This window comes from Anastrepha ludens, chromosome 2, assembly GCF_028408465.1.
Source record: "Anastrepha ludens isolate Willacy chromosome 2, idAnaLude1.1, whole genome shotgun sequence".
NCBI lineage: Eukaryota > Metazoa > Arthropoda > Insecta > Diptera > Tephritidae > Anastrepha > Anastrepha ludens.
The window spans coordinates 30,205,827-30,218,655 of NC_071498.1; the positions used below are offsets into that span (position 1 = coordinate 30,205,827).

At 41.8% G+C, this 12,829-nt stretch overlaps 1 protein-coding gene across 4 annotated transcripts in view; it reads right to left on the bottom strand.

Annotated features, from left to right (window-relative positions):
* Positions 1-12,829, bottom strand: part of LOC128867410 (afadin) — a 115,881-nt gene that overhangs the window by 2,749 nt on the left and 100,303 nt on the right. For 3 of the 4 annotated variants that reach the window (XM_054108607.1, XM_054108597.1, XM_054108615.1), the window contains 4 exons: positions 9,796-9,939; positions 9,465-9,633; positions 3,615-6,039; positions 696-817 (listed from right to left, as the gene is read on the bottom strand). In XM_054108607.1, coding sequence (XP_053964582.1) covers positions 696-817; positions 3,615-6,039; positions 9,465-9,633; positions 9,796-9,939 — 2,860 coding nt within the window. The remainder of the gene's footprint in view (positions 1-695; positions 818-3,614; positions 6,040-9,464; positions 9,634-9,795; positions 9,940-12,829) is intronic. The other variant, XM_054108622.1, reaches the window with a different exon arrangement.

Consider the following 12,829-nt stretch of genomic DNA (forward strand, 5'->3'; position numbering starts at 1 on the left):
TTAATATTCGAAAGTGTTTTCTCTATAGATTTGATTTTTGATATTTTTATTAAAAAATTGTATAAACCTAATTAAAGTGTGACATTTATGACGTAAAACGCTACTTTTTTAAATGCCGCAAATTGCAAACTTTTTCGAGTTTCAAAAATCCGGTTCGATGGACCATAACTACAACTTTATTTTGCAAGGTTTTTTTATACTTTTTACAGATCCTTCAACATTTCAAGAAGAAATTATGCGGACTATCGGACAACTTTTTTTCATTGTACTTTGGGTCACGTGAATTTTTATAAAGACATAACTTTTGTAAAGAAAAATTAATAAACAATATATAACATTTTTTATATTTATTTCTATTGTTATCCCTTCCAAAAACAGTTTTTCTTTTACCACATTTTTGGCGCTGCTGGACGTATGTAACCCCTTAAAACGCACTTGACGCGAACCTCCTTCAAAGCCTATACGACCACTTTTAAGTTCAGCAACCCAACTTTCTACTATACTAATTGATGGCGAAAAGTCCTTAAACACTTTCAACATTCGTTCACTAATTTGTGTTGCTTTTAAATCTTCCAAAAATAAAAATTCAATCAATGCTCGATACTTGATTTAAAAAAAATGTAGGCTAGTAGCACCGCCCTTTCTTATCGAACCTAGTATGCATTTATATATGTATGAGCTATATCATAATTTACCTGTAAACTTCTTGAGCTCCAATAACGCCAGGCGTTGATTGCACGCTGGTATTCCAGAGCACGGAATCGGGTGTTGTAGGCATTGCTTCCAAAACTGAGTTGTCAAACATACGTGCGCGATGCTGCAAAATATTTTTTATATCAGTGCTTTAGAAATAACAGTAAAGAAAGGCTTAACTCGGTTTTTCCACATTTAAGTAAAATTTTATTTGGGCTGGCTGTTAATTTTTTGGAGTCAAACAAACTCATAGACAATGCGAGTAGTTATAGGTTGTAACACCAGATGGACGCATGGAAAATTAGTTTTACCATATCAAAAAGTAGGCGTGGTTTTGTCTGATTTCAACAATATTTATAATCTAATCTAAATGGAAAAGTGCGAGTACGGTGATTTACGTGGGACCACCTACTTTCCGTTTCTAAAAAAAAAACAATTCTCATTCCTCAAACCCAAAAACGTATCCGCATTCAAAACCGCAAAAAACAAAGGAAAACACACAGTTACACATTGCATCGGTGGCGCCAGCAAGAGAAAGCGGACAACCGCGGTAATAGCGCAGACACACCAAATTTAGCGAAGTCCTCAACCATCTGTGAGATCCTTCTGGCAGAAAAATGTGAAACACAGATAGCGCTTTAAGCAGTAAGAAGACGTTGTTCCTAAGCAACGACAGGTGGGCATTCCCACCATTTAGGACTGGTAACGGCAGGCTAATCCCCTACCCTGTCAGAAATCAGAGGCCCTATGCTCCCGAGAGGAGTGAACAAGGAAAAAAATCTAAATGAGGTGGGGAGCAACATGTGTACTAAATTTGGGCAAGTTTTATTAAGTCGTTATCGAGTTTAACACATTTGCACTAAAAGAGGGCGGGGCACACCACATTTTCCCAATTTATTTTTACTCGTATTTCTTTTTTTTGTATCAAAAAAATTTCAAAATTAGTATAAAAACTTCATCAAAACTTGCTACTTTTTAACCCGAATTTTTAGAATTTTTTCGTATAAGCAGTTTCATAGCCCATTGAATTTTAGTCTAACAAAGTGTAAATTTCAAGTGACTAAAAAATACCGTTGATTTTTGATAATGTTTTTGTAGGTATAAAATATGGGAGCTAAGAAAAATGGCTTTAAAGTTTAACTGCAACTCACGGCTCCAAGATGGAATCGGGAGTCGGAGCAGGAGTTTTCTCTAAATCAGCCAATTCATCTATCCCCTTTAAACTGCCGAATACTGCTAGTTTTTTTCAGGCAGAAGACTTTGCGATCCTGCAAGCATGCAAAAGGCTTAGGAAACGTGGGAGCGAGAGAGATATTAACATTTTTCCGATAGTGAAGCTGCGATCAAATCTCATGGGTGTGCAGGCAACATTTCTCTGATCTGGGTTCCAGGACATAGGAATAAAGAGGGGAAATGAAATTGCTGATGAGCTTGCCAGGAAGGTGACTGAATTGGTCTCAGAGACCTTCTACCCGGTCATCGGCATCCCCCTGACTGTTGTTGAAAGAGAAAGCGCAGAAAAGACGGAGCTCCATTTCTTTGTGCGCTATTACGGAAACCCTTTGGCCTCAGGACAATACGCGGAGGACTCAGAAAGTCTTTGAGACCCCACGTCATTCAATTTCCAAACTCGTAACTGTGCGTACTGGCCACTGGACAATCGGCACACATGCAAAAAAGCTAGGTTTACCATTTAACCCCCATTGCAGAAGCTGTGGGACGTTCCAGAGCAGGATACTGTTGAGCACTTTCTTTGTAAATGTGCGGGTTTGGCAGCTGGACGAGAGAAAAGATTCATTAAGCCCTTTTGGAAACAAGGTACGTACAGGTTTCACAGTTATTCTACGAGGGCCGTTTGAAAAGACCATTTAAAGTCAGAGAGATGGCACTACTGACGCGTACCGAGGCTATGTTTAGTTACTAGCATCTCTTGGAAAAGCACACATCAAGTTTTAGCCAGATCGGTATATTTCTTTGTGTGTGGTATTCGCTTGAATCGAGGAAGTCGAGTGATTTTCCTTTTCTATCACGAAACCCCAACCAGCTGAAGCCTCAGCAGTTCTGGTCCAGAAGTTAATGGAAATAAGGTTACAACTCGTTCCACATTCCTCCTCTTCTCTAACACCTGGCTCCCTCGGACTATTTGCTTGTTTGTTCCCCAATTTGAAGAAATGGCTGGCGGGAAAAGATTTTATTCAAACGGGGTGGTGATTGCAGAAACGGATGGCTAGAACTAGAACAACGTTGGACGAAGCCTAAAATAAGCCGCAACAAATTAAGTAGTTTTTATTTTTGCACGGACCTTTAAAACGACCCCCGTAGTGTCATCATGTCTATAGAAAATTCGAATACGGATGGTAAAACTCTATTATTTGATCTTTATTGTATGTTTTGGACACACTTTTGGAATGTAGCTAAAAGCCCATGCATGTGCTCTTCAAGGTATTAAAACCCGTTTCAGTGCAAAAAAAAACTCAATTCTGAATTGAATTGTAGTTTTTACTAGTGGAATCTACACAGCCGTTGCACTAGCAACTAGCAGCCGGCGGTATTACCCAAATATAAATGAGGTTCTCGAAAGCGATAAATAAATTAGGCGGCCGCTGTTGCCGAATGGGTTGGTGCGTGACTACCATTCAAAATTCGGAGGACGTAGGTTCGAATTTCCGTGAAATTCCAAAATACAGAAAACGTTTTTTCTAATAGCAGTCACCCCTCGGCAGGCAATGGCAAACCTCCGGGTGCATTTCTGTTATGAAAAAGCACCTCATAAAAAAAATATTTGCCGTTCGGAGTGGGCTTAGAACTGTAGGCCCCTCCATTTGTGAAACAACATCAAGACGCAGGCCACAAATAAGAGGAGGAGCTTGGCCAAACACCCAAAAAGGGGTGTAAGCAAATTAACACACTAATACACTTACGTTTCTGTCTTCGAGTATGGCATCCAGATCTAGAGGCATTTGAGAGTCGACATTGGTGGCATACATGTCAGAGGACGTCCCCATTCCACTCGTTCCATACGATTGCACGCCGCTCATGTAGTTGTTCTCTTCGTTATGGAACGAAACACGTTTGTTGTCACGCAGAAGCACACTGCTGTTGCCCATGAAACCAGATGGCGACAGTTCCAATGTTGCAGTTTGCGCCATAGTGGCGATGCTGCTGTTCATTGTTGCCGGCGCCGATGATGTGGGCGAATTCAAACTGCTATTGCTGTTGTTGTTATTATTTGCGATGGCATTGTTGTTCAATAGATTCGCTTTCTTCACTAAGTTCTGGTTTTGATTGAGTAAATCCGCAGAATTGCTCGTGGCTGTCTTTAGCAGACCGATGGAGGAGTTTCGAAGTTTTTGCTGTGACATGATTAGATAGGAGCTATTGCGCTCTGGTGGCGGAGGTGGTGGAACACTTGAATTGTCCGCATTTGCATCCTGTGGTGGAGAGCTTCCAGCGGCTGTTGTAGGCGAGTAGCTGCCAGTTGGGACTGAATTACTGATTGACATTTGTGATATGTCTTTGGCCAAGCTTGAGATGGGATGTTCGGTTTGTAAATGTCGATCATCTGCGAAACTAGTCGATTTTTGCGATTTGGATGGCGAGGATGGTGCGGTGCCGCTGGCTCCATCATAACGATTATTTTTCAGTATACTTTTAGGTTGCATCACTGTAGTCGAGGCTGCTCCCGTTACAGGCGGTGGATTGTTTGGCAAAGGTGGCGGTTGCTGTTGTACGGATGCCACATCCGATCCGCCGGCTGCTGAATTGCGCGCCGATGACAAAGGCGACGCCTCTAACGAACCGGCAGCACTGTTGTTTGCTCCGCCCACATTATCAAGCACAGACGCAATTTTTATCTCTGTTTGTCGGAAATTCGTTATCGGCGTTTGTATGGCTCCCGTATGTAGGCGTAAAACTTCTTGCACATTCTCTTTCTCGTATGAGGGTTCGCTTTCATCTTCGTGCTCCTCCACTTCTTGAGCTCGTCGCTCAAAGTCACGCTCCAGTATTAGTGTCTTCAGTTGCTCTTCCTGTTGGGCGGTTCTCTGTTGCAGAGAAGAAAGGTCTGCAATTTGTTGCTCTCTCCATTGGCGTATATGCTCTCGTCGCATTTCTACCTCCTTTTCGCGCTCTTCACGCTCCCAAGGATTGGTACCCAAGAAGTTTTTCTGGTTTTGCATTGCTGCTGCTGTCGATGATATGGGCACGTAGCTACCCTTAGGCGGATCTAATGTGCTGGCAACGTAATTCATACCGGGGGTTATTTGCTGCGACGGTTTGTACAGCGGATGCGTGGCCGTTGGCGGCAGCGGTGGCTTATCCTCGACGTGCTGCTGATACACTGCATGTTGTTGGTGTTGCTGCTGTTGTTGTTGGTGTTGCATATATTGTTGTTGCTGCTGCTGCTGCTGCATACGATTTGGCTGTGGCTTCGGTGCTGTTGGCGGTAATTGTTGAGTTTGTTGTTGCTGCTGCTTCGTTGGGGACACTTGTTGCAAGCTGCCCGGTTTTGGTGGCAAAGATACAAAGTTCTGTTGTTGCTTTGCATTGGGAGATGGCTGCGAACCTTCGTTGCCACCCTGCGATAGCATCTCGTGCCGCAGATTGCGGCGTAGCGACTGACCGGCTGGTGAATGTTGCTGCTGCTGCTGCTGTTGCTGTTGCTGGTGTTGCTGCTGCATATAAAGATCACCTCCGGCGCCATTTTGGTACGCCAATGCAGCGTCCACTCCGCTCATATTCACATTCTGCATGCTCTGGCTAGCTGACATATGCTGTTGCGTATATACATTACTGATGTTCGGCATTGAGGGAGCCATCATTTGTTGCATGCGCAAACTATGCTGATTCTGCATGTCTCGATTGAAATTCTGGGTGCTCCTCGATCGATTTCCCATCGTCAGTGAAGAATGTGGCGCCATTTGTGACAAGTGTTGTTGTTGTTGCTGCTGCTGCTGCTGATGTTGCTGGTATTGCTGTTGAAGAGCCGCTGCTGACATATTGCCGCTATTCAAGTTGCTGCTGCTTGCACTCATGTTCTGCGTGTGGTGTGTGAATTGTTGTTGCTGTTGATGAGAGACCAAATGCGGTTGCAATTGATTATTGCTTGTCGGTGCTGCTCCGCTGCTATTGGAATTAGAGGCATTGTGATAATAGGCTGAAGCTGGACGGGTGGGTGGCATGTTCGATCCCGAAGGTGAAGTTATTGATGAATGGTGTTGTTGCGCTGCAAACGCCGGATGATGCATTGACGTGCTTCCATTTGGTGGCGATAATAATGGATTCGGACTGTTGTGAGAGGAATTTCCATTGTATGTGTTCATTGTAGAATGTAACGGCACTGGTGGTCTGCATGAGTGAAAGAATTGAAGAAGTTAATGTCAAAAAGTAGTCAAATTTATTACAAAAAATAAAAACAACAAATAAAAAAAAGTGAATTTACAATATTTACAATTATTATTTACCACAAATTTGTTTTAGAAATAATATTAAAAAAAAGTCCCTTAGAATTAAATTGAGGACGATTTGGAAGAGGACTGATTAATTTACGGCCGGCTGAGAAAGGTGCCACGTGCAAGTTTAAGCAGCTCGTCGTTTTGTGTTAACTTACGAATCTACAGCTGATCATTAGTTGCAATGTTAATGCACACCACACCAAGTGGAGGAGCACCAATTAGAATATTTTATGTTAAGTAACAGTCTACCATCAATCAAATATTCACAATACTCGTATGCCAAATCTTGGAAAATACCCATGAAAGGAGAATTGACACACACCATCTTTTCGTCGATTTCAAAGCTGCATTCGACAGTACGGAAAGGAGTTACTTGTATGCCGCGATGTCTGAATTTGGTGTCCCCGCAAAACTAATACGGCTATGCAAGATGACTTTGCTCAATACCTTCAGCGCCATCAGAATTGGGAAGGACCTCTCCGAGCCGTTTGATACCAAACGAGGTTTCAGACAGGGTGACTCGCTGTCGTGTGACTTCTTTAACCTGATGTTGGAGAGCATCGTAAGAGCCGCAGAACTTAATCGCTCAGGCACAATATTTTATAAGAGCGTACAATTGCTGGCGTATGCCGATGATATTGACATCATCGGCCTTAACAACCGCGCTTTTAGTTCTGCCTTCTCCAAACTGGGTCGGGTGGTGAACGAGGACAAAACGAAGTACCTTCTGTCATCAAACAAACAGTCGGGGCACTCGCGTATCGGCACGCACATCACTGTTAACAGTTATGATTTCGAGGTTGTAAAAGACTTCGTTTAGTAAAGCCCTCTCTTGGCGAACAAAACTAACACTCTACAAAGCTCTCACCATGCCCGTCCAAACGTATGGTGCAGAAGGGTGGACGATGACAACATCCGATGAAGCGACGCTTGGAGTGTTTGAGAGAAATATTCTGCGTAAGATTTTTGGACCTGGCGAATATCGCAGACGATGAAACAATGAGCTGTATGAGTTTTACGACGACATAGACATAGCACATCGAAAAAAGATCCAGCGACTTCGTTGGCTGGGCCATGTCGTTTGAATGAATACAATGGTTCCGGTGCTAAAAGTTATCTATGCGGTACCAAGTATTCTATGATGGTAGCAGAGAAAAAGGAAGTCAGCTGCGTTGGAAAGATCTGATGGAGAAGAACTTGGCTTCATTTGGTGTGCCCAACTGGCGCCGGTTAGCACGAGAAAGAAACGACTGGCACGCTTTAATAAACTCGGCCAAAATCGCGTAAGCGGTTATCGCGCCAATTAAGAAGAAGAAGAACATAGATGGAAGGAGCGTTATGAGTGCTGACGAAAAAATAAAATACCCGTTGGCATAATAAGCAAATCATAAAATAGAAAAATCTTAAAAATTAATACCTCAAGAAATTTAAAGCAACAAGTAATCAGTAATTTTTGTTTTTAAATACAAGCATTTTCAAAAGAAATTTAAGTTCTTAGATAATCTGATTTTTAAAAACTGTAAACGTAATGCTGAGCGGAACATCACAGCTAATCCGAAGTCATTTTGGAATTTTGTAAAATCTAAAAAGTCGAGTTCGATTTCGACCTGCTTCGATGATGTTGGATGATAAATTTGCAAGTACACCTGCCCAAGTGCTAACTAATTTGCACCCTCATGTCTGCAAATTACGTCTCAGTTGATGAGGTATAAGAATTGAGGTTGTTTAAGAATTGTGCAGCGTTGGCAATTCCTCAAGAGATTATTTTTAATAAATCTTTATCTACGGGCACTTTCTTAAATGATTGGAAATTTACAATTCTCACGCCTTTTTTTTTAAAGTGGAAGAAAAAATGATGTAGTCTGGTAGTCGAACGGATAGTTCCAGTCCTAATTCTTTCGAAAATACTCCATAGCCAACTTTATCGTCTAGCTTGGAGCCATCTGTATAAAAATTTAATTTCCCTCTTCTCCATGGCCTTGGTGTTTGCCACTCCCTTCTTGACGGTATACTTGTCTTGAAGAGCTTGTCGAAGGTAAGTCTAGGAGTAGAATAGTCTATTTCTTGTTTGAGACTGTTCAGAGTGTGCAAAATACAGGCGTGTCCAAACCGCCGTTCTTTCCATAGCGCCATACTTTTGAGTCTAAACGTCGAGGCGGCTGCCACGTTTTTCCCTACGAGATTTAGTGCAGGTAAATTGATTAGCACTTCTAGCGCTTTGTTTGGAGTAGCCCTTAAAGCACCAGAGATGCATAAAAGAGCTGTTCTTTGGACCTTACTCATGATTTTAGCGTAACTCGCCTTTAGAGTAGATGGCCACCATACAAGTATTCCATATATTAAGATTGGTCTAACTACCGAAGTATATAGCCAATGAGTAACGCGAGGTGTTAACCCCCATTTAATACCGACCGCTCTTTTGCAAGTATATAATGCAACGTTGGCCTTTTTTACTCTTTCCTCAATATTAGGTTTCCATGTGAGTTTCCTATCTAATATGAGTCCTAAGTACTTGACATTCTCTCTTAAAGGAATCTCCACACCCTTGAAGATCAGCAGGGAGATTATAGGAAGCCTATGTTTCCTTGTGAAGAGAATTATTTCAGTTTTTGCGGGATTTATAGCGAGTCCCCTACTCTCAGTCCAGCTCCTAAGCGTGGCCATGTTAGACCGCAGAATGTCCATGAGGGTGCTAGGATATCTGCCTTTAACAGCAATTGCTAGGCCATCTGCGTATGCAGTGACGTGGCAACCTCCTCTCTTCAGGGTCAGCAATAGCGAGTTTACCGCCAAAATCCAGAGGAGAGGGGAGAGGACACCACCTCTGCTTTGAATGGCAACATCAAAATTTCTTTGCTCTTGCCGCAAATACTGCCGGCTAGCGATTTGAGGACCTTGTTGCGGGTTCGGACTTTAGTAGCAATTGCGGTTTTGTGCGCAAAAAAGAGAGCAAACTGTTGAAGGTTACTCCCAAAATTTTGGGGTTGCTTACAGTCGGTGTTGGTGTGTCGTCAACTTTGACCTTGAGCTGTAGTTTGACCGCCTTTGTCTAGGTGGTCAAAGAGGGTCACCGTGAGCTTAGTGAAGGAAAGTTGTAGATTCCATGCCGGGAAAAAGCGAGAAAGACAGGCGAGGTAATCGTTTACTTTGGCGCACAGGCCATCAATGCCATTAACGCACAATTTAGTTTTAATGTGATAAACGGTTCACTAGACAGAGCTAGTTTACTGGGGCGGCAGCCCTTGGTCGGGAAAAATCCGAGACATTCTGGTAACGTAGAACTGGCTGCCTTGGGAATGAATTTAATTTTAATCCTACCTTTCGGCTAAAATCGGCTGGCTTTGATTTTGTGCACGGTAAACGCTTAGGTTCTGATAGAAGCCCTGCTCGTTGTTGTTTAGGCTGTTAACACCGCCAGTGATACTGCTGCTGGTATTGGTATTGGTGACAAGGCTGTGAGTGCTGCGTGATTTCGAAGCGTTCATGGCTAAAGGCGAGAGAAAGAAAAAAACAAAACACACACTTTTAGTTGTCGTCTTATGTTAAAATCCAAAACTAGTAAAGTGAAAAATAAAAAGAAAATTATGTTAAATTGGCAACGCTATTTATGTAACCATTAAAGGTTGTGTATGTGTTAATTGTAACTTACAAATAGTACCGCTTCCGGTGTGATGATGCAGTGCAGGTACCGATTTACTATTTGACAAATGGTTATTAGTTATTAGGGGGCCAACGTTTTTCGAATCTTGAACGCCCATTCGTGTAAGATCACGCTCAGACATGCGGCGATTACCTGCGATGACATGAAGGAGGTGGTACACGAGTACGAATACGATGACGATGACGACAGCGACCATTCATAAATCACATTCCAAGCAGACAATCACAATGTGTCGAAGGCAAATACGCCATGATGCCATGCATTTCGGAACACAATCATTAAACAACCGGTTAAAAGTTACGAATTTTTTATGGTGCATAAGGTTTTGTGTTATGTGAATGTTGTTGTTATAGATGAATGTTAAATATGAAAAGGAAACGAAAAATGAATTAGCTTTTAGACATTTTTAGAAGGTATACAAAAATTTCGCAAGCGCGATATGTGTGTAATTATATTCTACAAATACATCTAAGTGCCATTACAAAGATGAGCATTATGTGAAATTACTCAATACAGGGTCTTTCGAGTTCGCTTTTATTTTCTAAATTCAAATTAAATAATAAATGTAAAATAATTGATTAACTTTTTTTATTGACATGTGTAGCAGCGTGCAAAATTTATGAAAAATAAATCATATGTTCCAAATGTACCCCGCGTGCATACTTCATACGAGGCGACTAACAAAAGTTCGGTAAGTTGTATGGGGGAAAACATACAAAAATATTTTTAATTTGTTAGTTTGAATCTTCATTATTTTTAATATTTTACACAGAATCACTATTTATTTCATCCACTTGTAAATAGGCAGTCTGTGTCAAAAAATGGAACCACGATTATTCATGAAGTATAAAAGATATATATTTAAAATATTTTTACTGAAAGTATGTACAAAAGTCCGAGTCGCAATTACTCAAAAAGCCGTGCAGTCTCCATTGCTGTCGAGTATGGCCCGGCATCTTCTTCATGCTTTGAACCAGCTTTTCTGCGTAGCTCGTCGACAAAGAGGACCAGATTTTGCGAACTTGACGCACGAGTTGCTTTAAATCATGGACTGACTTTCCGGCAAGATGCATTTTCATAGTTCTCCACACATTTTCAATAGAGTTGGCATCTGGGGACTGGGAAGGCCCTTCCAATACTGTGACGCCGTTTTCTTGTTTCGTTTTTCTGAATGTGTTTTTCTGAGAGCACTGGTTTGATGATGTGGAACGGTAGGATATGTTCGCCTCCTTTAGTCGACGTTCGATGATATTGATACTCACATCTATTCCCTTTGTAGCAAGAATTGATCGTGCTTGGCGTAGTACCAAAGACGGGGCCCGCTTAAAAAGCTGGACGATCACTTTATCCTGCTTTTTTGTTGTCACTTGCTTCAACCCGCGCTCGGAAAAGTCGTCAACATTTTTGTACACTTTACACCACTGATTCCACATCACAACAAACTTTTTTGATTTTTTAATCACTTTTGCAGCCGAGGCGTAAGAGAATTTCGGCCCTTTCGAATGCGTACATAAAAATACCGCCTCGAAACGCTTCGCGTACTTCTCACTCATTTTTGTTTGGTTGCGTTTATTGGAAAGTTTCGAACGACACTAACCTGAGTTAGCACTGGCGTCGTAGCCTTTGAGTGGGACTATTACGCCGCCAAAAGCAGAACGAAATATATCTTGAAGTTACAAGAAAAAAAAACGGTTCTCTTTTTCTGACACAGACTGTATATATAATTGGCGCGTACACCCTTTTTGGGTGCTTGGCCGAGCTCCTCCTCCTATTTGTGGTGTGTGTCTTGATGTTGTTCCACAATTGGAGGGACCTACAGTTTCAAGCTGACTCCGAATGGCAGATATTTTTATGAGGAGCTTTTTCATTACAGAAATACACTCGGAGGTTTGTCATTGCCTGCCGAGGGGCGACCGCTATTAGAAAAAACTTTCCTTTTTGGCCGTTTCATGCTTGGAGATTCGAGCCTACGCACTTCTGATCGGTAGTTACGCACCAGCTCATTTGGTTACGGCGCCCATTGTGGATACTGACCTCTAATTCACGTTTTTGTAGTTTTTTAACAAATTGCAACTAATATACACTAACCACTTTAATTATCTGTGCATTGTTACCGAGGTATTTTCTCCTCAAATTTTTCTTCATTTATGGAAGTAACCAGAAATTACATCTTGCCAGATCCGGCGAATTTGGCCGCTGACGAATTTAAAGGCGAAATAAAGTTACTTGTCATCTGAGCAGTATGAGCTGGCGCATTATCGAGCTGTGAAAAGTAACGCCTCTGTTCTATTTTTTTCAATTCCGAAAAAAATTTGAGCATAGTTTTGCTAAGCAATTTGCAGTATATTTACCATTTGGCAGTTAAAGTATTTAGGGGAATAAAAGCTGCGATTTCTGCTTTGGTGAAGTGAACCGAGATCATGTTGTTGTTGTAGCAGCATAAACATTTCCCATACATGTACGGGGAATGCAGCTGTAGTGACAGTTCTCGGCAGGACATAAATCCGCCTCGTTCCGTTAGAACCGACTGTCGTGGGATCGACAGATCATCACTTTCGTTGCTGACTTTTGTTACCAAGCTTTAACAGATGGATTTTCTTCTTCTGGTTCAGCCAAAGAGATAAACCAAGCTTCGTCACCTGTTACGATTACTTAAAATTGCTAGACTTTCCGTTTTCGAATCTTCTTAGGAAATACTGAGCAAAACTAACTCGGGCTTCTTTCTGACTTTCATTCAAAATCGAGCAGATTTCTAAATCATTCCGCATTATTCGCAATACTGCCACTGCATTCAAGCCCAATCCACTAGCTATGGTTACTTTCGTAGGTCTTCGTAAATGTTTGCCTTCATCAGAGCCACACATTTATTTCGTCGGCCGAACTTTTTTCCTCGAGGTTCGTCCTCTACGGGAAAATATACAATCTATAATCTCATTTATATATATCACTCACTGCTGTTTGTGCTTGTTGTTGTAGCATAAAGATTCCCCACCTTTCAGCAGCGATACTTTCAATGGATGGT